The 26,136-nt window shown below is 43.2% G+C and overlaps 1 protein-coding gene across 1 annotated transcript; it reads right to left on the bottom strand.

Moving 5' to 3' along the window:
* Positions 1-13,857: 13,857 nt before the first annotated feature.
* On the bottom strand, positions 13,858-25,356 carry RP9 (RP9 pre-mRNA splicing factor). The gene is made up of 6 exons (XM_052638966.1): positions 25,205-25,356; positions 21,214-21,244; positions 19,967-20,096; positions 17,620-17,711; positions 15,387-15,448; positions 13,858-14,477 (listed from the first exon to the last, which is right to left on the bottom strand). Exons 1-6 carry the CDS (start codon positions 25,354-25,356, stop codon positions 14,279-14,281), a joined length of 666 nt encoding a protein of 221 aa, XP_052494926.1. The 3' UTR covers positions 13,858-14,278.
* Between the last annotated feature and the right edge of the window lie 780 nt (positions 25,357-26,136).

Genomic DNA, 26,136 nt, shown 5'->3' with positions numbered 1-26,136 from the left:
AAAAACCATGAAAAGGAAACAGCATCAACGACTAACGTTTCTTGAAAACTTAATAAACAATGCCAAGTTCAAGAGTTTTATTGAACTCGATCTCTAGCTCCCGCCCCGTTTCCCCACCCCTCCAGGTTCAGGTGTGGGACTGAAAATTCCCCACCCTTCAAGCACAAGTTTGGTTTTTCTGGTGATTAGCTTCCTTCCTTGAGTTATCCAGGGAACTCACCTTAGTCACCTTATCAGCACGAATTCTGCAGAGGTAGAAACAGGCTTGATATGAATAACAGATGACATCATTTGAGCATGTCCTAACAACAGCACAATTCTTCTGCTGAGATATAAATATCCAGTTGAGAGACTGGACATAGAGATTTGGGTGTGAGCAGTATGCTGGTTATACTGGAAGTCCTGAGAATGTGTGAAAATGCAGAGAGAAAGAGTGAAATAAGATGAAGAAAATCTAACCTGGAGAATATGAACATTAAAGAGAGAAATTTGGGAGACAGTAAAAGACTTTAAGAAGGGCCAGTAGAGAGGCAACCAGTTAGGCTGGTACCTGGGAGATGAGATTTAGTGATATGAACAGAAAAGTTCCCATGCCATTGAGCGGCAAGTGGCTCATTAGTGTCCCTGGTGAGGGTGGATGAGTGGGCATAATGGTAACAAAATCTGGATTTGCAGTGAGTGAAAGAATAGGAGGTGGAGAAGGCTGAGTGTTTATGATCCTCTATAGGGAAAAAGCTGTGAAGGGAGGAAAGGAGAATGACGACTGGGGACTATACAGAGCAACGGGAAGTGGGAGAATAATGTTCCTTTCATGACCCTGAACCCTTATAAGAGAAACTGTTACCTGCCCAATTAATATCTATTCTCCACTTTTAGTCACAGCAACCCAGTTTCTTCCGAGTGGCAATATGTCTAGCTCAAAGACAAGAGCTCACACACATCCTTTCAGTTAGGGGTAACCAAGGAGATAGAACCTGAAGCTGCACGTGTTTTCTATTATAACTTTTTATAACTCTGCAATTTCTGGGAAACCCAATTTCTATGTAGTAACGCAGTCATTCCAAACTGTCGATGTGCCCTAGAAGTACTATTCCTGCCTCCTTCACTACTATCCTATGTCTTTCCTTTCTCTCATGTACAAAGAATACTGTACATGCCAGTTTCCCCTTCTCACTGCCCACCCATCACCCCAGAGACGACTGCCCACACCTCCCTGTATCACCACTTCCCCCGCCCACTGGGGTCCTCTTAGCCAGAGCCCCTTCCCCGAGATGTTGGTCTCAGCAGCATGAAGCACTCTTGCTCACCCCACCTGTGGGAACCTTCCTCCTCTCAGCTTTCTCCTCCGTGCAAGTTGGCCTCCTTAATCTCTGCTTCTTCTCGGTAGGCTCCTCTTCCTTAAGTGTCAGCTGCTTTGGGCCCAAGGAAGGAAGGAGACCAGGAGCTCAGAGAGGCGGCTGTTACCCATCCTAACTCAACACACTCAGAGAGGGGACAGTCGGGGAGACAAAGGGGGACAGGAGGGCTCTATCCTCTAGAAAAACCAAGGCCAGGATGCCCACACACACAAGAATGTGAAGAAGGGAGGACTGGGGTTCATGCGGGAGTGGGTGGAGATGGCCACTTTCCTCCATCAAGTCTCAGCACCAGCTTCTTCCAGAGCCTTCTGTCTGGGCAGTCTGGCCTGGGAGCTCCAACAGGGGCGCAAGCGCAGGGGGCGGGGCCTGCTGAAGAGCTGCAGGTGCTGCCCAGTCAAGCATAAAAAGGAACCACTGCAGCCGGCATTGTAGGGGCTCTTGACGGCGAGGTCGGCCCTGTGTGTGCTGTGTGTGCTGCTACAGAAGTTCCCAGTCGCAGATGTCGAGCTAGAGCAGGTCAGTGTCCCTAACGGGAACGTGGGTTGTGCAGGGCGCAGGGCACAGGGTTTGCGGGGGCGTGGGGGACAGACTGGGCTACGGGAAGTAGGGTGCTAGGAGATGGAGCCCCGGGCCTGGAGTCCGGGGCTGGGCAGGGATTCAGTCTGGGGCTGAGGCTAGGGAGCCTGGTGGAGAGGCTGCAGACATCTAGATGCAGACATCTAGGCCTAAGCCCCCTTTTCCAGTGAAGCTGCTGGGGGCCCTGGCATTTGGCGCTGGGCACTGAGTCCCCCCACGCCTCCAAGGCCTCATCTCCCCAAGGTGCTGCTGCCTGGGGAGCCGGACTTAGTATGAGGTGGGCCTGGGCCTCTGGCCACTGCTCTGCTGGTCCTAATGCATGCAGGGCAGTACCCCGTGTCTGCATCCCAGGCAAGTGGGAAGACAAGGTAAGGGACCTGCCACCCAGGATCCCAGTCATGATGGGGGACAAGGATGGTTTTCTACCTTTACAGCCCTTTACAGGGTGCGGCACAGCAGTCCTTTCCTAACTATGAACACCTGTTTTTCAGTGGAGAATGAACTGTTCAGGAAACAACGAAAATTTTGAGGGCAGTAACTCCAGACCTTTCTTCTATATGCATCCCATGGCCCAGCAGCCTCACCTGGGTCCCTGGTACCAGAATCCTGCCTATAATCCACTCTCCATTTCTGGGGCAGGTGAGGAATCTGAATCCCCAAGGAGGTTCAGTGGGATTAGGGACCCTCCCTGTAAATCAAAGCCTGAAGGTTTTCTAACTCCTTTGTCCATGATTTCCTTTTCTTCACCCTGTGCTCGCAATAGACAGATCGGGCAGTGTTTGTGGTTCAGGTTAATAGAAAATATTCAAATTCTAGCTATGTATCAGTTGTGTGCAGTGTGCTGTGTTTAGTCAGTCAGTCGTGTCCAGCTCTTTGTGACTCCATGGACTGTAGCCCGCCAGGCTCCTCTGTCCATGGGAATTCTCCAAGCAAGAAGATTGGAATGGGTTGCCATGCCCTCCTCCAGGGGATCTTCCCAACTCAGAGTTTGAACCTAAGTCTCCCACATTGCAGGCGGATTCTTTACCATCTGAGCCACCAGGAAAGCCCAAATACTAGAAATGGATTCTCTATTCATTTGACCAAGTTGTTGCTGCCCTTGTTTCCCACATGAGGGAACTGAGGCTCCCAGTCAGTGACTGGCCCAGGCTCACAGCGTAATCCATCCAGAGTCTCACGTTGTGAAACCAGTCTTGTTGGATGAGGTACCTTAGAGCTTCTAGTCCTTGTAATTTTTCTAGAGTCTAAAGATTCTAAATGCTATAATGGGGACATCATAAAAGTATGTTGGAGGAAGGTGACAAACAAGATTTGAAAATATTTGGAAGGTAGACATCTTGGACCTAATAGATGGAGGTCCATTCAGACTGTCAGTTTCTACTTGAGTTTTGGGAAGTTGTCTCTTAAGGAATTTGTCCTTTTTTGTCTATGTAATAAATATTGTGGAAATAGGATTCATATTAATCATTTATATTTTTATGCCGTGGGATCTGTAGTAATGTACCCTCTTTCATTTCTGATATTAGGAATTTATCTTTTTGTTTTCTACATTCATTCAGTTATGGTCTAAGCAGACATTTTATAATTAGTATGCCTTTTAATTTGTAAGTGTGTTTTATGGCCCACAACGTGGTCTATCTTTGTGAATCTTCTATGTGAGTGAGAAAAATATTCTGTTGGTTGAGGGGGTCTGTAGAGGTTAGTTATGTACAACTGGTTGGTGCTGTGGAGTTCATTGGTTCTTATTGACTTTTTAATATTGACTGCATCTATCCATGTCTGCTGTAGGTGTGTTAAAGTTTCCGACAATGGATTCATCTATTTTTCCTTGCAGTTCTATGACTTTTGCTTCATGGAGTTTCACCCGCTGTTAAGGGTACACACATTAGGGATTGTTATGTCTTAATGAAGAAGTGACTTTCTCTTGTGATGCCCCACTTTATGTCCCTGATTACTTTCCTTTCTCTGAAATCTGTCTGAAATAAATACAGCTTCTCCCACTTTCTTTTGATTATTAGCATTAGCTAATTAGCATGGTATGTTTTTCTCCTTTTGTTTGCATTTAATCCCTGTTTTTGTATTTAAACTGAATTTTTTGTTGTTGTTGTTTGTTTGTAGACGGTTTTTGCTTTTTATTATGCCTTGTAATTTGTTTGGTCAGCCATTTTGTACTGGATAAAAGGAACTGATCTGAATAGGCCCTTAGTAATGGAGTGTTACCTTGTAGAGGTACAGAAGGGATCACAGTTCTGTTTGTGAAAGGACTATGATTAGCTCTTAGTCTTTTAGTGTGATTTTTGCCTTTGGATAACCAACTACACATGCTTCCCCCACCCCCTCCCATTGGGTTGGGAAGGGTGGCTGGAGTGGACTGGAGAAAAGCATTTCCATTCCTGCCCATCAGTTAAGCTCTGTTTAGTGTTTTCTGAGGATGAACCTTGTTAAGAACAGTGCTTCTGGTATGTGTGATTCCTTTTCCTCTTTCCCTGCGGGAAGCTCAGGAGGTTTTTCTCTTAAATTTACTGTGAGAAACTGGTTGAGCTACTGCATGGAAAACTTAAAAAAGTGTGTAGAATGGTTCCCTTATGGATGCGTTTTCTCTGAGGATTTGAACTCAGACGTCTCCATCCTTATCTTGCAGCCTGTCAATAGCAGTTCAGGTTTTCCTACCCCACTGTGAGTTCCCATCGAGTTTTGATCTCCTGAGTCTGTGCTCCTGTAAGTTGTGATTGTATTCACATGGCTTTCCAGTATTGGTGGTAGCACTTTTCCCAGTAAGCAAACATTGCTGTGAGTGACCTGAGAATTCTTGATTCTTGTTCACTTTTTCATTTGGGTAGGATTGAGTGGCTTCCAAGCCTATAGAATATCCATAATCATGTAGTCTATCATCTTTTAAATATTAATTGAACATGCAGTATGCAGTGCTGTAGAATTAAAATAGCTGATATATGTTCCTAGAAATAGGCTGATTTTGAGTAAATGCTTCCCTTTTCCATTTTGTATTTTGTACAATAAGCTGAATTAGAGGATTCTTTTTGCCATGGGCCAGCATCTCTCCATTTCCCCACCATTCAGCAACCACATGGCAACCACTATGCCAGTGTATCTAATACCATTTTTTTCTAGATTTTTACATAAAAGTGATCGTACAGTATTTGCCTTTCTCTGTCCAGCTGATTTCTCTTGGCAAAATGCCTCAAGTTCCAGCAGTTGCTGAAAATGTTTTAAAATGATTAGGGGAAGGAGGGTGTTTCAGAAAAGAAAAAGAGAAGTTTTCAAAGCTGTCTTGGTGAAGGAATGCACCTATGGCGAGAGCCTCTGTATCTTGAAGGACTCAGTGAGATGATACAGTGAGAAACTAGATAATGAAGTGTTTTATGCCATCCTAGGGAATGTGGTCACTATCCCTCATATCTGATAGGCCATGATAAGCCATTCAAATACTGTAACTGAAGTGAGGATCACAGATTATTCTGGAAGCAAAACGGATTACAGACTTTGTGAGAAGTGTGGGAGATGGGTTAAGAAAGTCGTTAGGAGTTACTCATGTAAAAACTGGGGGAGGAGTTTATGTCCTTTGCTTTGGTAACACAAGAGGTAACAGAAGACTAGGTGGGAGGCCCGTGGTGGGTATGAGCAGCTGTGGCTGTGCATTGTGTACTGGGTGAATGTTGTGACTGGCGGCAGGAGACAGAATGGCTAACTTTCCCCTTCTCTTTCTAGCTTTCACAAATGGAAGTCTGTATTTTCCAGTGGTGCTCAGTGAGTATCCTGCCTTCCTGGTCCCTCAATCCCCATTGCCTACTACTGTTAACCGAAGATCCACAGTCCCTATGTTTTATAACACAGCACAGTTCCGGCAGTATGGTGGCTATTGGGAAAAAATGAAAACAAAGGACACGCAAACGGAAGCTGAACCTCAACAGGCTGAAAACTTGAATGAAAAACAAGACATGCACTCAGAAGGCGACAGCCCTGAGGTAGGAAAGGTGACCAGTATTCCTGCGAGTACATCAAATGAAATGATGCCATCGTATGATGTGGTTTATGCTCAAGATATGCCACAGAAGGAGGTGCCGCAAAATGGGATTTCGCAAAGTTTCTGTGAAAGTAGAGGAATGCTTTATAACTCTTATGAGGGTAGAGACCGCATGAACTTGGATGAAGAAAAGAAGAGATATGCAGCTCTTTCCCAAAACCCACCACCTCCGAATGGCAGAGATGAGATCCAGAATACCCGGAACTCAAAATTGTGCCAGTCTGCTGGAGATATGAACAAGCTTCATCAGGAACGGGCACTCTGCGCCAGCATGGAAGCAGTTAAAGACCCGAGCCTACATTCAGAATCCTCTCAGAAGCCCTTTACTGCAGGGGAAAGTAAGCCAGAGAACAGGAGCGGGAGCCATGGCTCCCCTGAGACTGTGGGTGAAGAGGCAGAGCACAGCAGCCACCCTGAGATGCCTGTCCCGTCCCCTCCCGGCGTGGCTCAGGTCAGCAAAGAAGATGAGGGCATCCAGTGCAACTTGACTTGGTGGACTGAGGTACAGTCTGGGAATTCCCCTGAGTCTTCACCAGGAAGTGGTAGGAGGGGAGCAGATCAGATGTCAGTGGGGAGCCAGAACCAGGATGAAGTTAATGAAGTGGAGAACAATGGCTTCGAGGGGCAAGTTCCCTCCCCTACCTGGTTGGCCCAGGTCAACAAAGTGGATGAGGGCATCCAGTGCGACATGGGTTGCTCTGAAGCTCAGGTAGAGAAATCCCCACAACAAATGCCCTCTAGGGGTGAAGAGACAGCACCAGACAGCAAAATCAAGGGATCTTGGAAACAACCAGACACCAATAGGAAATTAAGTGCAGATAAAGAGGAAATGATCACGAATGATGAGACTGGGGAGGTGTATGATGAGAACTTGAAAAGGTATGCGAAGATTAAGACTCTGAAAGGCAGGAAGCTGAAAGAGCTGAGCAGCTTCTCAAATGTTAAGACAGCCTATCTGTTGAAGAAAAGTGCCATCTTGACCATTGTGCTTCCTGAGGATTCAGAAGACTCTGAGTTGGAAGAGGAGGGTGACATGGATGAGGTAGAATGCCTCCTTGAAGAAGTGAGTCCACAGAGTCCTCTGACATCTTCCAAAGAAAGGTCTTATGAGGCTGGAAGGATAATCAGGATGCTGCCTGAGAACTCTTTCCCTCCCCAACTTATGGTGTGGCCCACCAGAAATAAGTGCAAGTTATTACAAGCTTATGGTGAATGTGAGTGTGTCCCTGCAGTTTACCGGTGGAAACGACAGGATGGCTGTGAAAGCACTGGTGTCAGGCTCCAAAGCCCACCCACCATGGCCAAGCCAGAGGGACTGCAGTCCAGGAGGGCCTCTTACAGACCACTGGAATGTAAGTGACTAAGAGACTCATATGCTATTTGGTTGTTTGTGCTGGTTCCCTACTGAGTCCAGGATACAAAGGCAGCCATAAATCAGTATTTCTCTGTTTTGAAAATATGTTTTCACTTCAGGTATAGGTGCCCATATTCATGTTGAAAGAGACTCCTAAGTTAGAGTTCCTGCACTCTAGGAAATTTCAGTGTAATGTGAAACAAAGTGCTCTGGTAGAAGATGACAGAGAGCTGGGTGGTGGTGGGCTGAGACAGTCAGGAGGACATGGTCTAGATGGATGGCTGAGAACAGGCAGTCCACGTGGAGGCAGAGGATTTCACACCGATTTAGGTTCTGTGGTTTGGAGACAAAAGAGGACAAAGTTTGGAGTGGAAATGGAGACAGCAGGATGAGCTCAAACAGGCAGTCAGGGCAGGATTCTGCTTGAGACCTTCTTGCCAGAATGGAAAATTGTGAGGAATTGGGAAAGAGGCTGGGAATGCGGTAAAGTACAAGTGTTTCTCTTCACTTACAAATTTTTATCCTGTGGGCAATAAGGGGCTAATTCAGATTGAGTAGAGAAATGAGACAAATCTTTGTCTTCAACCAGTAGTATTTTATAGTAGGAATTAGAGTGGAGAGCACCTATATGGATGAAAGCCTTGTATAAAGTCAGTTTTATTCAATAAAAAGTATTGTAATTCAAAAAATCAAAGTGGTGAGGGTCCTAACTCGCACGAGAGTAATTAGAGACAGGTGAGAGGACTAACAGTTGAATTTTAAAAGGTTGGAGTTTGAACATGAGTACATAGGGGGAAAAACGGTAATCCATGGAAAAGTTATCTTAGGAAGAGAAGTTGTTTTGCTTTGCTGTGTGTGTTGTGGGTGGAAGGAGTGTAAAATGGTGAGATTGAGGGACTGGACTAGCAGCCCATCCACACCTGGTTGAAGCTTGAGTTTGAACCATCCTCGGACTGGCAGGGGCACAGGTGTCAGGAGTAGGGACAGGGAGAGGACCCGAAGGACCACTTTGGGAGATGATTACATCTGGCGTGCGAAGAATGAAGCAAAGCAGGTAAGTGAAGAATGGGATGCATAAGGGCCCCAGGGAAGTTTAAATAAATTCCAGGCTTAACTCCAAACCTTTAGATTGAAGAAATATTTAAGCCTACCAGTTCCCACTTAAAAATCAGAGTATGTTGTTAGGTTTTAAACCCTTGGCTATTGTCTTGACTTGATTCATGCTCAATAATTTGGAGGAAATTTTTTTTAAAACAGGGTTCATTTACAACATGTGCAGGGTTTTCTGGCTTTGATGTTAGTCCTTGCTTATAAAGTGGCAGGAAATGACCTGGGCCACTGTGCTTAGGGACCCCTCATGTGCATCTGATAGCATCTTGTAAACTCCAGAATGTGAACTCTTGATCATGATGTGTAACACTGAAATTAATAGTTAAATTAAAACACCGACTATGGTACCATTGGTCTTCCCAGTCTTATTTGCTTTTGTATTCCCATATCATGTCATTGCCCATCAGAGTGTGTATGAATCTTTTTTCTGTCTTGGGAAATAGCATTGGTTATAAATTTACTCCTCACGGTGACCCAGTACTATAGTTTAGTAGTTTTCAGCACTTTCTCCTTTGGCCATATCTGGAAGAAGGTCTCACTGAGTCCTCCTGTGAAAAAGTTAATGGGAACCTCAGTTTACCCCAGGTTACACAGTCAAGATTTTAATTTTCATAATGAAGGCTCTCTTCTGGACTGTTTTTGCCAAGTGATCATTTCTACCACCACGAACAACAGAACAGCATAGAATTTTATCTTGAAAAATAGGTCACTTTCTTGAAAGATGTGTTTTTGAATTGTTTTTTTCTTTTGGTTTTGAAGCCTCTTGGATTATTTAATGTATGCATCACTTCTTTCCTCAGGTAACTGTGAGAGAGCTAAAACCAAGGTCTGTTACAAAGTACCAGAGATTTGAGGCAGATGCCATAGAATTTAGGAAATACCCATCAGCTCTAGAGGTTGGTATTTATCCTGTGTCTAGTTTGTCTTATGATTTGCTTTTTGGACTTTATTTGGGTTTTCCTACTTGATGCTCATCCTCCAAAGCTAATACTGCACAGTATTAGCTTTGGAGGATAGACCCAAGCATAAACATAGCAGTGTTCTAACTGGGTAACAGACATACCTTGTAAGACCCTAGCTTACAAGAAGTTTGGAGCCAAAGTTTTTCAATTGTGTGGAATGTTATGATTATTTAATTTGTAATTTATTTTTATACAGTTTTAAAGATTACTTTCCATTTACAGTTATTACAAAATATTGGCATCCTCATGTTGTACAATACATCCTTGAGCCCTGTGGAATGTTGTTTTTATCCTAGTTTTCACATTTAATTCCTGCTGCTGTTACCCAATAGTATATTGTGGATTATATGGAATTCTGTAAGTTTCCTGGTGGCTTCACCATTGGTGTTCTAATATAGAGCTAGGTAAATGGACGCTTAGCATCTCCCTTGAGGGGCCAGCAGCTTGACAGGCTTCTCTTCACAATGAGTCTTGGCACTGGGTAACCCTTCCTCACCTAAACCCCTAGTCTTGGTCCAGTGGATTGATGACCTTTTAAAGGTCACTTCTGCCCTGCAGAGGTCATAAAGGGAAGAATGCTAACTAAGCTTAGGCAAAATGTTAACACCCTTGGCTTTCCCCTAAAAATGGAAACTAAACATATTGGTAATGATTCTGTATATCACATCAGTTACCTGACTTAAAAGAACTGTATTTCTCCATTGTTACTTCTTAGGAAACAAATTGCTGAGTTCCAGCTACAAGAAAAAGTGAAACATGGCATTATCATGATGGATTAGAACATGAAATCTCTTTCTTGAACTACTAAAGTTATACCAGCAAACAAAATATGACATTGTAAAGTTGTGAATTAAAAGTTGTAAAATAGCAAATAAGTTGGATTTCGAAAGTGTAATTCTTAAGCATTTTCTTCTCCTCTCAAAATGGCCACATTACTCACGACAACACTAGTAGAACCGGGTTACCCATGAATAGTTTTGTCCTCACCAGGGACTTGGGATAAATAGAAAAGGATGGTGGAGCTGAGGACAGAGTAAAAAGACTTAAGCATTCCATAAAGAGGTTCCGTCCTGGGACTAGAGAGGATGCTGACTCATTGTATAATGTAGGCTAGGCCTATAGGGTCCGATAGGACACTGATAGACGTGTGGAGGGTAGGTGGTCATGCATTCTTTACTTGCATCTAGTGTCTCCTGAAACAAAGGAAGCTTCAGGCATGTACGACTTTCTTATACTCAGACCCTAGGGGCCAGATAGTCAAGAAGTGGATTCAACCTGCCAATAAATGGTGTAGGTTAAATATGACTGGGTACTCAAAAGGTTTGTGTGGCTGAAGACTGCCTGGGTTTCTTTGAAAGAAGGTGGCATGGCAGAATTCATGGTGTTCCAAGTATGGCAGGCAGTAGGAATGCCACCAGGAATGTTTGTGGTCACTTCAGGGATACATGGATGGACTGGCCAATGTTCCCTGTGAGCTGTTTGAACATATCTTTGCTGTGCTTATAACTTCAATAACCTCAGATATGCAGATGACACCACCCTTATGGCAGAAAGTGAAGAACCAAAGAGCCTCTTGATGAAAGTGAAAGGGGAGAGTGAAAATGTTGGCTTAAAGCTCAACATTCAGAAAACGAAGATCATGCCATCAGTTTCCATCATTTCATGGCAAATAGGTGGGGAAACACTGGAAACAGTGGCTGACTTTATTTTGGGGGGCTCCAAAATCACTGCAGATGGTGACTGCAGCCATGAAATTAAAAGACACTTACTCCTTGGAAGGAAAGTTATGACCAACCTAGACAGCATATTAAAAAGCAGAGACAGACTGAAGCAATATAGTGCGCATGCTTTTATACGATTAAAGTGAAATGATTCAAGCAATAATTCAGATATTATATTTTGTGCTCTAGTAAATGTAAAGAAAAAATCATATAGGCTTATTTTACTGACTTTGAAAATATTAAAAGTGCTTTAGGGATTAAAAATGTAATTTACTATGTTATATCACTGTAGATTACTGTATTGATTGTTGTAATTTTGGATCCTCTGGAAAAAGTAGTCATTAAATGTTATATTTAAAAAAAAATAAAAAGCAGAGACATTACTTTGCCAACAAAAGTCCGACTAGTCAAGGCTATGGTTTTTCCAGTAGTCATGTATGGATGTGAGAGTTGGGCTATAAAGAAAGCTGAGTGCAGAAGAATTGACGCTTTGGAACTGTGGTGTTGGAGAAGACTTTTGAGAATCCCTTGGACTGCAAGGAGATCCAACCAGTCCATCCTAAAGATCAGTCCTGGGTGTTCTTTGGAAGGACTGATGTTGTAGCTGAAACTCGTATACTTTGGCCACCTGATGTGAAGAGCTGACTCATTTGAAAAGACCCTGATGCTGGGAAAGACTGAGGCGGGGAAGACAAGGGGACGACAGAGGATGAGATGGTTGAATGGCATCACCGACTCATTGGACATGAGTTTGGGTGGACTCCAGGAGCTGGTGATGGACAGGGAGGCCTGGCGTGCTGCAGTTCATGGGGTCGCAAAGAGTTGGACACAACTGAGCATCTGAACTGAACTCCCTTATACTAACCCAGAACTGCTAGCTGGTGTAATGAGCATGTAAAAAGTGATAGCAGTGAGGGCAATCAAGTAAAAGGTAGTGTTTGCAAAGCTGGTCTTTTATTAGAAGGTCTGTGATGGCCTGATTAACTTCTGCTTCAGACCTGCTTAAGTAACATCAGGAAGAGTTCTGGCCTGTATCCCCAACCCATGGTTGCATAACGTGATCCTCATGTGCATCAGTGCACTTTGACAACAAGACAAATACAGTAGTGATATTCTCCTGGTCATACTCTACATTTCTGAATGGTATTGATTATTGCTATACACAATATTAAGTAGTATTCTTGCCTGGAGAATCCCAATGGACAGAGGGGCCTGGCTGGCTACAGCCCATGGAGTCGCAAAGAGTCGGACAGCTGAGTGGCTGAGCACAGCACAGTTGTATGGAGACTGGCATTTAATGTACACTATTTAATGTATAACTTAGTTTTAACTTAAGATAACCCATTTTGCCCTGTGGTCCCTGTCTCCACTAGCATTCCAAGCCCATCAGAACACAACTGAACTACAGAGGTAGTTGGGGATAGGAATCCAGGAGGTAGGAATGCATTGGTGGGAGTAATGAAGGATTGGGTAGGAAGGGTACAGTAAGCTCGGTTTGCAGATCCTGACTCCAGCAGTGTCTTACAGTTTACCTCATTTCTGACACTGTCTGCCTGGAAATGCACGATTTCACATGGCAAGAGCTCAGTTGTGTAGGACTATGCCACATGCCTCCTCCACTTCAGGTTCTACTCAAAAGTCAGGTTTTTGCCTGTGCTTCTGCCTTCAACTCACTGCTTTGGATTCAATTAATTCGCTACATTTCTGATTTATTATAAAAGGCTGTAAGTCAGGAACGGCCTGATGGAAGAGATACACAGGGCAGAACACATGGGACGGGAAGCGGCACAGAGCCTCCTTACCTTCTGCGTGCGTGGCATTCTCCCAGCACCTCTGTGTGTTCACCAACCCAGATGTTCTCTGAGTCCCTCCCTGGGCTTCTATGGAGGCTCCATCACGTGGGCATGATTGATTAAATCACTGGCCATTGGTGACTGATTCAACCTCCAGTCCCTCTAATCCTTCCCCACATGAGGGTGCGGGACTGCAAGTTCCAGTTCTGTTCAGTTTGGTTTTCCTGGGAACCAGCCTCTCCCCGCATCCTTAGGTGCCTTCCAAAAGTCATCTCATGAACATAAACCCAGATGTTGTGGAAAGGAGTTAGTTATGAATCAACAAGACACTCATTTCACTTTTCTGGCTCTGTCATGAATGGAGGACAAGAGACCAAACACAACAAAAGCTGTTCCCATTGCTCTTATCACACATGATATCCCAAGGGTTTGGGGAGCTGTGTCCAGAAACTGGACAATGATCAAATGTATCTGAGAAATATATTCTGGTCATGTGAGTGATCAGATATATATTACAAATCACGATAATTGAAGAATGACAAACAGGAAGCAACTGAATTGCGATAGAGAAATGGTTACATGATTGTAGTACCTTCAAGGAATTGTGTGGCCATTCAGAGCTTGCGGTATGTGTTGTATGAAGACACTGTACCTATGATGCTGCAATGCAGGATATATTTGCTATTAAAATCAACATTATACTGTTAAAACATAACATGGAGATGAATGTGTATAGTATTTATACTTAAAGCCCTATGCTTGCTTGTGATGTAGGCAGTATTCCTGGAAGACGTCACAAGAAATTGGTAGCCACTGGGAAAGGGAACTGGGAAGCTGGGGGAGGAAGGAAATAGAAGTTTCATAATTAAACCTTAGGTACCTTTTAAATTTGGAGCATGTGCATGCATTAAGAAATAAAAAAAGTAAATGCATTTAAAAAATAAATAGTGAGCTTTTATTATCCTCAGCAGCAGAGGGAAATCAAGCCTGAGCTCTACACAGCTCCACCCTGGAGGTGGAACCTACGGCAGCACCCGGAGGAGCTCCTCAGAGACTCCCTTCATCTGGCCGCCCTGCCCGAGGCATTCCTAAGGAGTTGGGACCCACAGGGATCAGCAGGGAGGAGCACAAGGGGAAAACCTCTCCAGCCTGAAGTCAGGCGTGTCCAGAGCTAGCACCTGGCAACACACAACTCACATCCTCCCTGGAAGGCAGGGGAGAACCCGCACCTGGGCCTCCACAGCCCCTCCCTCTGGGCGTCTCTCCGGTTCCTCTCCGACTCCGCCTTCCTCCACGGGTCCTCTCATCTTTGGCCACAGTGTTTGGTTTTGGAGAAGAGAATGCTGAACAAGCCAGGCTCCGTCATTCTGAATCTGAACTCTCATTCGACTTGGAAGACTTATGCTTTCGTTTTTTCTTCTTTTTCTTTTCTTTCTTCTTCTTCTTATGCTTTTCTTTCTTCTTCTTTTTCTTGTGTTTCTCTTTATCTTCTGAAGAACTGGAGCTGCTCCCATCGTCATCTGATGTTGAATCCTCCAGTAACTGTTTTAACTGTTGTATCCTAAACACATAAGATTGATCAAAGAACCATATTCAACTTAACTTGAAAAAAATTTTTAGATAAAAATATAAGAGCAGTAATGAGGGTGAAAAAATCACAAATTAATCCCCTCATTAAAGATAGCATTTATTTTTGTATCTTTTCCCCATTCTTGTCTACATCCATGCCTGTTTCACATGACTGTAAGAAGCATACAAGTCATTTGTATTCTTTCCATTGTCCTAAGTATTCTGGCATATTTCCATAGTCCTTACTTTTATAATTTCTAACAGATTCATACTTTCCTAAATCATTCTCCCGCTGCTCAAGTCCATGCTAGGTAATCTACCTCCTCAACAATTATAATTCAGCACAAGGAATTATATTCAGTATTCTGTAATAATCTGTAAGGGAAGAGAATCTGAAGAATATATGTATGTGTATATATTTATATATTGATATATTTCTGAACTGCTGTGCTGTACTAACACGATACTGCAAATCAACTATACTTCACTAAAAAAAAATTAAAACGATGATTCAATACCACAAATTTGAAAACAAAACAATATTAAAAAACAACAACAACAAAAAAGTTCCTCTTGTTTTTTCACCCTGTCTAGAAATTAAAAAAAAAAGCTCATATCTTTAAAGACCCTAGAAAAGATAAATGGTAGTTGCCAATACCAACTATCAATGACACAAGCAAGTCAAGGCTAAGTCAAGCACGATGCTTTAAGTTAACCCAAGGAGAACAGGCTGGCCTGATCATTCCCTACACATTGGCTTTTTTCAGTGACTACCCCAGTCTTCCAAATATTTCACAGTTTACTAAACTGCTCCTCTAATACTGGGATTTTTAAATTTATAAAGTTTCTAGCTTTAATTTCGTAGTTTAAGAGGATATTGTTATCATTAGGACAATCTCACCTTATATCCTTTTCATGTCTTTTATTCTCACGAATGATGTCATACATGGGATCTTCATGTGCCTTGAAGGTTAGAGAAGGTTAAGGTTAGGTTTGGCTTCATAGACTGTTAAAATTAAATCCCTCTTTCATGGAAACAGTTTTTTCCTCCTGTTGTGGTAATTTTATATTCACCATGTTCTAATCCTTCTTAAGGGCTGCCATCATTTCAAACTCCTAGAGGCTATAAAAAAGACTTCCCAGTTATACAAATACAGGATATAATTTACATAGCCTTCATAAGGAGATAAACCATGGCAAAATCATTAAGTACTACTCAAGGTTAGAAATGTTGAGAATAATTCTATTTGTTCTATATGGAAAGATGATCAAGTGATACTATTAAGCAAACAAGTGACTTGGAAATGATACATGATTCATTTATAGGTGCACAAAAACATACTGTATATGACCAAAGAGAAATCTAGAAGTACACTCATCAAACTACTTACTACAAATTCCCTCTGAGGAGAGAGGCAAGATTGGACTTGAAAAATCAATTGTGAAAAACCTTTCTGTAATGTTTCCATTCTGTTAAAATAAGATGAATTTATTCTTATATTTGTATAATTTAAAACTACGTAAATTATTTAAAAATATGAATACACATAAAATTTCATGGCATGTGAATTATCTTTAAAAATATTATAACATTTTTTACATATCAAAGAAAACATAGAGTAAAAATATCTGATATCTTACCACCTAGGGATATCCACTGTTAATATTTTAGTGTGCTTCTTCTAGTCATTATTCATATTTCCAAAAAATACAATCATGTTATGTATATCAATACAACCCTATTCTTTTTCCCTTATGTTTTCATGAATAGCCTCCTATGACATCACATATTCTTTTAAAACATAATTCTCTTCTTAAATAAAGTTCATTTATCTGGCTGCGTTGGATCTCAGTTGCGGCACTTGGAAGTCGTCGTTGCAGGTTGCGAGCTTCCCTCTGCCTATGGTGCACAGGCTCAAGTGCGTGGGCTCTGAGGTCGTGGTACGGGCTTGAGTGCTGTGCAGCAGGTGGGATCTTGGTTCCCCGACCAGGGATTGAACCCATATCCCCTGCGTTGTAAGGCGGATTCATAATTACTGTAGTTAACACCAGATACTGTGGCTTAATCACTGGATTACCAGGGAAGTTCTTCAAATGTAATTTTTAAAAGCTGTATGATTTATATGTTGCAGTGAATTATGTTGTATATTGGACACCACAGTTGTTTCCTATTTTTCTTTGATTTCTATTTTTTAATCATATAAATAATTCTGAAAGTTATTCTTATAATTACTTGTGTATACTGATGTTCTGTTTTACCCTTAGATCAATTGAGACTTTGAAATTTTAAAAATATGAATATATTTAAGTTTTTGAGATTTATCATCAAATTATCTGTTAAAGGTACTATAAAAGCTGACATTCTGGGTAGGAGTGATTTATTCAGAATATTTTCTGTAAATTAGTAAAATGAAAATCCAATATTTTAAATATCTTAAAATCCTTGTAGAATGTTTATATACCCCAGTTTGACATGCGGATAATCCCAAGTATATCCAGCAACAGCATAGTTACAATGACCGAAATAGTCATGAATGGTGAACTAACACCTGGGAGGTGACTGTGTTAAGATAAAGTGACAAGGGACTTCCATGGTGGCCCAGTGGTTAAGACTCTTGAGTTTTCAATGCAGGGGAGATGGGTTTGATCCCTTGTTGGGAAGCTCAGATTCTACATGTCACATGGCTCAGCCAAAAAAAAAAAAAAAGTGAAATGATGGACTGACTTTATTGTCGTCCAAAGAGAGTATATCATTTATACATACTTCCAGTTTATGATATAAAAATATGTAGTCTTTAGACAAAGGCTGAGAAACTAGAATCCTATTTTATTTGTGAAATATGATTTTTTACATAAGTACAAAAAGACTCACTGAATTGATAAAAATGCCTCTTTGGAAAAGGCAGTGTTCCCAAGGCACAGCAAATATCATTTTAACAAGCATCTTTTTGTTGTTAATAATTAATCTGTCACACAAATTTGATTTAATAGAGATGCAGTTAACACCAGATACTTTGGCTTAAAGGCTTTGGGAATGTATTTTGTGTGAAACTCCAGTTCACTGGTGACTGCCTGATTCACTGACATTCATCATATCCAGTAAATGTAAATTGACACTCTGGGGTTTTACTTACTACTCTGAACTGTTCTAACTTTTGGTTGCCTTTGATAAAGAAAGGGCATTCTTTGTCGCCCGTTCGGTGACCATACCGTTTACAGCGCCAACCTAAAATAAAGACAAAGGGATATATTTCTTTAAGACAATATATCTTTACTTAATCAAGATAAAGTATCAGTAGATCATGTTAAAGATATTCTTCATTAGATTCCAATTTTTCATATAATTAACAAAAAGAGAGAAACTACTTCCTCAAGTATCCTTTAATTGTAGAGTTTTAGAAGTGAACCAAGTACTTACTAAATAATTCCATGCAAAAAACAAAGTGTGATTTTTTTAAACTGTGCTATAGGTTGAATTGTGTCATCCCTTTTGCTGTCCCGCTGTATTGAAGTCCTAACCACTAGTACCTCAGAATGCCCTTACTGGGAGACAGGATTTTTAGAGAGGCCTGGAATACATCCTTTCCACACCAGCCCTCAGAAGGACACCTTGACCTTGGATCATGTGCCTCCAGAACTGTGAGACAAGAAACTTCCTGTTTAAGTCATGCAGTCTGTGGGGCTTTGTTACCGCAGAACTAGTAACTACACAGGCATTCAGCAACTCCAACTAAGGAGGTCAGGAAGCAGGAAGAGGAATTAGAGGTCGGATTAGCCAACTGTGCTCCATGCTGGCAGCTAATGAAAATATGTAGTGACAGGGAAATATTTTCTTCACATTTCAATTTGAGAGTTGGTATTAGGAAACCACTGGGAAAAAAATGAAGTTTAGGGATTCTCTGACCTGCCCCTTCTGCATCTCCCCACTATTTTGAGTTAGTTCCACCTGGGGAAGAAGAAATGCATTCAATACAAATGCAAACCCCTTCAAACAAATGTGTCTTTATGACAAAAGGAGAAATTTTAAATGCTGTAAATTGACGTGCGCTATCAAGACAGATCCATATGATCTGTGATCAAAACCTCTACTAAAGGAGAGGCAATGCTTGTTACTCAAAGTGTGGTCAGTGGACCAGCAAGACTAGCATCACCTGGGAGCTTGTCAGAAATAGAGAGTATCAGGCCCACCCCAAGTGTGAGGAACTCTGCTTTAGATAACAGTAGGATCATGGAAATCAATGACAATAGGGTTATGTGTGCATGTATTTTTCCATCTGGGATGGATATAAGTTTTGTGAAGTCTGAAGCTAACATAAATTAAAGAGAAGAAGGGCTCTTTTGGGGTTGCGGAGAATCTTGACTTGGTAAATTTTACAGAAAGACAGGACTACTGTTGGAACTCCAAAGGCCTTTCAAAGGTGCAAGGAAGGGGTCCTAAAGCTTAAGCTTCATTAACTTCATGTAAAACTGGTTCTGGTCCAGACTAAACACTTTTAATTTGCATGTCAATGAAAAGAACAATAAAATGGAAAGTAAAGCACAACTAACTACCCCATCAAAGAGGGGAGTGATTTTTAAACTTAACTTTTAAAAAAGGAAATATAATCAGTTTACTACGTGATTCAACTCTGAAAATTATAAACACAATGTATTTATTTAATTAAATTTATGATATAACTATTATTGGGGAAATGAGATAAGTAGGGCATGTGTATGAGATGAGACGGAGGAAGAAAAAAGGAGCTGAGTTCTGGTCTCCTACAGTTAGAAATGAGCAGATAATAAGGAAATCTGAAAAATCAAGGGTCAGGAATGTAATCCTGTTATCTAGATACATGGGGATAAACTTAAAAATAACCTTTTTAAAAGGTTGAGGTGAGGAGAATGCAGGAAAGGGAGAACTGCTATTTTGATTGTGTGCATGAAGGATCTTTGTACAAACAAATATCTTTAAAGGCAGCAGTACCCCTTCTTCAAATGCCATCTTATGCTGGTGTGGTGGATGGTGTGCACACAGCTCCACCTGGTCCAGACCCACCCTGTGTGGCCCACAGCTCCTCTCAGGTCATCTGGATAAACCTTAACACCACTAATGAGGACACGCTGAGGTGAGACCCAAGGAGACCCCAGGAGACCCAAGGTCACCCCCAATGCATCCTTCGTCCCCCATGGCATTTCTACATGGAATATCCTTTCTGTTACAGGAATATTACTGAAGGATAGACTCTGCAAGCAGCTACAGTCCTGTGGAAGATCACTGCCCTTGCAGCCAGAAGCCCTGGAGTCAAGGCGCTGCTCTGCCACTTACTCTAGACACTGACTAACACGTGGAAGGCGGCTTCCTCATCTATCGCCTAGAGATCATGCCATGACTTCAACAGCATGGTGTGAGAGTGAATTAAAAGGAGTGAACTCGTTTGTAAACAGTGGTCTATAACTGGCATGAACCGAGTCTGTTACTTGAAACTCTTCCACACTCACACTGCATGACTTTGACTTCTTTCCCGAGTGGCATCCAGAGTCCTTTGGTTGGTGCGTGGGCCAGAAATTCCCTGGCATGTTCATTGCCTGGGACATCTGGTATACAGTCTTCTGGCTTAGTCTCATCTTCCTGAAAAAGGAAACAGTGTGTAAGCTCTATGGCAAAAAAAGCGCCAGAGCTCTCCTCCCACCTGCTTGAGAACACAGCACTGCCTGGCTTGCTCATGGGCTGGAGACCCCTATGTCATCACGTTATCCTCTGAAGAGCTAGAAAGACAGAGTATAATTGAGAAAGAAAACGGAAGTAACTATTCCAGAAGATCTAGCTGTACCACAAAAATAAAGTAGCTGTTTTTGTGAAAAGTTACTAGTGTTTACACAGGGATGACCTGTGAGCTCCAAATTCTAATTCCAGATCACAAAAATTAGATTCTAAGATCACAAAAAATTTTCTGCTAACTTAGAAGCTTTGTGGAATGAGGCAGAAGATAGAATTAAACAAATAAGGTTTCCTGGAACAATAAAAACAATGTATCAGAGTAAAATAGATTATTAGACCTTGAAGACCACTGTCATGTTTTATAATCTCATACATCCTGTATTTGTGAGATGTATTTTCACCACCAAATAACTGCACTGTATAATTAAGATGCTGTTTTTTACCTTATGATTTTTTCAAGTTTCCAGGAAAATTAAATTTATAATGGAAGAATGTTTTCTAAAAAAATTTTTTTTAAAGTTAAAAGCTACCAAACAGGAAAGGTTACTTTGGCCTTAAGTCCTCTAAGTCTCACTCCCAGAGAAACACACTGACACTGTGGCCGGGGTGCTGGAGGAGGGACTCTGCACCAGGCGGGGCTGGACTGGATGGATTCACATGTCCTCAGAGACCACTGTTCTCTGAACTGATGACAGTCAAGAAAGCAGCAGAAGGAACATGGGGCAGCAGAGCTTTGAGAAGACGCAGTCGCAAGGGAGACAGAAAGACGGGGAGCGAGTGCTGAGGACACCCAGGGGGCCTGCAGTGGTGTCTTAGGGACAGACACGAGGCAGATTAAACTTCTGCAAAGGCACAGACTATGACAAGCCCAAAGTGCACGAACTGACTGCCATCTGCAGAGAAGAGACAGGACTACCGTAAAGGAGCTTCAAACCTTTAGCAGCTGTTTTTCATAACAAGTGACTGAGTCTGAGCTCTGGTCAAATCTGTCTCAGAGAAAAACCAAAAATACAAACTTTACACTGACCTTGATAAACCCAGGAGGAGGTTTTTCATAACTAGAAGTAAAAAAAAAAAAAACACTGGTCATCAATCATGTTCATAGGAACATAACACATTTCAATCACCAAAAAGCAACTACAGGCCAAAATAAAAAAGGTTATTTTTAGTAAAAACTAAAACTACACTATAACTTTTAAAAACAGTTAATAAAATATGTCCGGCAGCCAGAGATGTTATGTTAATATGAATAAACTGATGCTGTATGACATCCTGCTGGGATGCAGCACTTAAATTGACCAAATAATAACTAACTTGGTTTCTTAGGACAATGATTTTATATTTAGAGGAAGGGAAATCAAGAGACTGCTGGGAAAATGTGAGGGAAGAAGAGACTTGAGCTAATTATGGTTCCAATCTGTCATTACACTTGTGGGTGATTTACCTACCATAACTTCCATAACACTGAGCCTCATGGGGGTAGCGGTGTGAGTGCTCTAAGGATGGGGACTGCACAACAGGGAGGGAGCTAAGCCAGAGGGAAGGGTCTGCTATAGTGGAAGGAGGTGAGGGTGATCCACCCCAGAGGCTCCCCCTCCCACCCCTTGCCCCAGCTCTGGATTCAAGATCCTCTCCACTGGCCTGTGGTGTTTGCAGAGCACACTGCCACTTGCTCCTCAGCTCTCTGACTGCCCTTTATGCCCTACTGACCCCTCTGGACTCAAGGATGTAGGGCAGTCGGTGGCACTCAACTACTGCTAGAGAAGCAGATGACTGTGTGCAAATATACTTTCCCTTCCACCAATATAGCTCTCAGACCCTCAGGTTCTGAGGACGCAAATCAGGCCTATGCTCCCAGCTCATTTCCACTTTTTATTATTTTGCTGGAACTTGGGGAAAAGGCTTCTGGTGTCAAACCTACAAAAGCAGCACCCATCGCTCCTGTTCATTTAAAAAACAAAAAAACAACTAATTTTAAAAATTGAAATGGAATTAACATATAACACTGTATTCCTTTCAGGTGTAATTATGTTCAGTTTCAAGCACTGACACATTCTAGACTATGCAATGCAGAGTGTGGGTGTCTGGCTTTTAAAGGTGACTGCCTAATGGATATAACCCCCTTCTTAAAAAAGAATGTAGTTAGGAAAAGAGGCAGGATAACTGAACAGCTCAGGTCTTTTCAATGCTTCTCGAATGGAATTTTACTGAGAGAGGGCATCGAGGTGCTATGACTGGTTCAAAATGCTATCTTGACTCCAACAATTTGGAAACTGGGGAGTCCCAAAGTTGCTGCACACAGAAGGTGAATTCAGAGATGATTATTTTTCTGAATTTTATGACGGAAAATGTCATCAGGAAAACGTTAATAAATTCTAAAATGGCTAATCACTTATCTAATAGTCAAATAGATAGCGGATTATCCTAAAACTAGGCCAAAATAGTTTAAGTTAAAACAAGAAAGCAGTAGTGTACAGGACAGAATGTTTGGTATGGTTCTATTTGTGTGTCTGGGAAAAGGGAGATTATACATATACATATCACCTGAGGGAGGGAGCTTTTGTTCACTTACATTTATTTATGTGCAAATACACTGCCTCAAACAATGTTTAATTACAAAAGAAAAATGAAATTAACATCATCTTCCTCACACCTATGTTGCCATAAGTCCAGGCTAATAAATTTCTGAGAGAGAATCAAAGGACTTAGGGGCAAAAAAGGGTCACTAATAGGCTGTTAGCTCATTTCTGTTATAGAGTTACATAGGAAGCATTTTTGTTTTAAACATTTCAATGTCATTTGTTTGTTTCAGGAACTATATCCTCACTCCTGCTCTAATCAACTTGCTATTTCCTCCTACCAAAGAAAAGAACAGGCGGATGAAACTAAACTTTTAGGCGATACTGAAAGCTCAGTTTAGAAACTTACTCCCTGCAGCAGTAACCACTCAACAATCACCATGCCCGGCACAGTGCTCAGAACCAGACGGAAGAACTGAGGGTATCAGGGTACTCCTAAAGAAATCTAGAAAAGCCAAAAAGGTTGAAACTGCTCTTACAAAACCTCCATGTAACTCTGGACAAAGGTCCTCTCCGTACCTTGAGACCCCCAAAATGGAGTGGCCCAGTTCAAATCTAAAGCTAAGTCAGCCAGTCCTAATGGGGAATGCCTCACGTCAAGGAAACCTAGTATATACCAATCACAATCCTTTAGCCCAGGGCTACCTAGCTTAGTTTAGCTTACCCTAGATAAGAGGACGTGCAAGCTTTGTAAAGAAATCCCTGACTCCTTAGTCAATCGTGCCCTATTTTCAAGTTGCCTCTTGAAACTCCCTGTAAAACTTACTCCTGTCCAAAATAACTGGGAAGTGTTCCACTGCAGATGAAACACTGTACTTCCTCAATCTGTGGAGCAAGATTGTTTTTCCCTTGAACAAAGGACGTCAAACTGCAAAGTGTGGCAGTTTTGTCTTTTGACACTCTTTAGGACTGTCCTGATAAAAGAGATGTTTTAATTTTTGAAGTAGAAAACTCTAAAGACATAGCATTAATGTTACTATGAATGGCTGCTGATGGACTGTCTCACCTGCTCAATTTATACACATTTCTATTATTCCTCCATTATGGGCTTCCCTCGTGGCTCAGATGGTAAAGAATCTGCCTGTAATGCAGGAGACCTGGGTTTGAACCCTGGGTTGGGAAGATCCCCTGGAGAAGGGAATGGCTACCCACTTCAGTGTTCTGGCCTGGAGAATTCCATGAACAGTGCATGGGGTCGCAAAGAGTTGGACACGACAGAGTGAATTTCACCCTCATACTCTCCATTATTCTTACTAAATGAGGCCAGGCCTGTGACATGCCACAGCTTTCCACTGGAAAATATTTCAGCAATTTGCTTTGGAGATACCATATCCAAAAAGCTTTGTAGCATACCTAAAAGGCTTATTCCGTTTATACCCAGTTGTTCAAATGAAGTGACATTCAGTTTAAGAGCCACAGGAGGCCAGGCTCCAAGAAAGCATGCATTTTGTGTCAAAGCTCCCAAAGGTTAGTAATGAAGGATTAACCCTTGAGGGCCTTTTCTTACATCAGCAATCATGAGAAGGTAGGCAGTGAGAAGTGCCTGAAACAAATAAGTCAAATAACTCATTGAACATCAAACTTAGAATCTAAGTTTGACCTCTAAAGCTGATTATAGAAGGAAAAAACAGAAGGGAATCGAAAGGGTCATTAATCCAACTTTCCACCTTATATTTAATCTCCTTTACAACCCACCCTTCTGTCAGTGGTCATCTGGACTCTCCTCCAACCCTCGGGAGCTTGGGGAACACACTGCCTCCCAAGTCAGGCCATGCTGACTCAGGTCCTAATTCTTTTTGAGCTGGAACTGGCCTCTTAGTAGCTTTCATCCTTAACCCTGGTGAAAAATCCTAAGGACCAGAGAGAACAAGTTTACGCTCTCTTCTACCTGACAGCTCCTCCCGAGTAGTTAGGAGCCAGGCCCTCACCCCACTTTACTTGTCTTCGTCACCGCACGAACATTACGGGACTGGGCTTTCTCTTTCCTTATTAACAGCAAAAATAAAAAGGATGGGGATTTTAACCAGTTCACAGTGCGGCCCCCGACCTGAGAGCGGAAGGACCAGGGCGCTCAGTCGCACTTCTAGGTTCAGTCCCGGAATACTAACCGAGCACCGCCGCCGCCCCACGAGGACTAAAACCGCCGCTTCCGGCGGGGGAAGCGCCCGCCGCCGCCGCTCGCGTCCCGGACGAGACTCGGGGGAGGAGCCTTCTCCCTCCCGCCAGCCGCTGGGAGTCTAGGGTCCCGCCGCCCGGGATCAAAACCGGCTCTCGGCTCGCCGGGGTCCGAGGGGCTCGCCGGGGTCCGAGGGGCTCACCGGCCTACCCCCAGGTGTCCAAGGATCCCGTCTAAAGCGCCGACCCCGAGCGGACCCTGCCGCGCGACCCGGGCCCCGACCCATTCCTAGTATTAGTCGGAGACGGGCGTGACGGACTCACAAGGATTCCAGGTGCTTGAGCTGCTGCAGCTGCTGCGCGTCCTGCCGCCGCCGCTTCAGCTCCCGCCGCCGCTGCAGCTCTTGCTCCGGGGGCTCCCGGGGCCGCCGCGCGCCCCCGGCGCCCGCATCGTCGCGCCCGGGCCGGGACGACATCGCAGCCCCGCGCGGCGCGGCTGAGGCTGCCCGACCGCGCGGCGAAGACGGTACTTCCTCTGCGCCGCGCTCTCTTGACCCAGCAGCGCCCCCTCCCGCTGCGGCTCCGCGTCCCGCCGGGCCGGGCCGGGTCGGGTGCCCTCTCCGCGGCCGGCTGCAACCTGCACCGCGGAATGGCCGGCGGGGCCTCGAGTCGTTGATCGGAGCCCTGTCTTCAGGTTGGCTGGTGCCGGAGGCCAGAGCTCGCCCCCTGGCGACGGCCAGGAGTCGCGGCACTAAGGACGCCGTGTGGAGTAGGGCCAGTTCTGGAGTGGCTGGGCCCCTCTCGGGGTCGGGCAGCTTCCTCGCCATCTCCAACCAGGGAGGCCAGGAAACCTGTGCAAGTCCATTTCGTATCCCCCCGTGGCTAGGCACACAGGAGCTGCTCGTTACCCATTAGTAGGATGCACTCAGTTTTTGAAGAAAGAGAGGCTTCCATAGAACATTTTCAGTTTTCCAAAACTTGTGAGCCATGTGATGTATCAGTTCAGTTCAGTTGCTCAGTCGTGTCCGGCTCTGTGCGACCCCATGAACTGCAGCACACGCCAGGCTTCTCTGTCCGTTACCAACTCCCAGAGCTTGCTCAAATTCATGTCCATCCAGTTGGTGATGCCATCCAACCATCTCATTCTCTGTCGTCCTCTTCTTCTGCCCTCAATTTTTCCCAGCATCAGGGTCTTTTCCAATGAGTCAGTTCTTCGTATCAGGTGGCCAAAGTATTGGAGTTTCAGCTTCAGCATC

The sequence above is a fragment of the Budorcas taxicolor genome, chromosome 4 (genome assembly GCF_023091745.1).
Source record: "Budorcas taxicolor isolate Tak-1 chromosome 4, Takin1.1, whole genome shotgun sequence".
Taxonomy (NCBI): Eukaryota; Metazoa; Chordata; class Mammalia; order Artiodactyla; family Bovidae; genus Budorcas; species Budorcas taxicolor.
This window is presented reverse-complemented; position numbering and strand designations above follow the sequence as displayed.

Excerpts from the sequence above, each read along its gene's own strand:
- RP9 (XM_052638966.1), bottom strand. The coding sequence starts at position 25,356 with ATGTCGTCCCGGCCCGGGCGCGACGATGCGGGCGCCGGGGGCGCGCGG. Across the intron at positions 21,245-25,204 it reads CTCAAGCACCTGGAATCCTT|TTATGAAAAACCTCCTCCTG; the intron begins GTGAGTCCGTCA and ends TTTTACTTCTAG. Across the intron at positions 17,712-19,966 it reads AGAAGTCAAAGTCATGCAGT|GTTGGCGCTGTAAACGGTAT; the intron begins GTGAGTGTGGAA and ends TCTTTATTTTAG.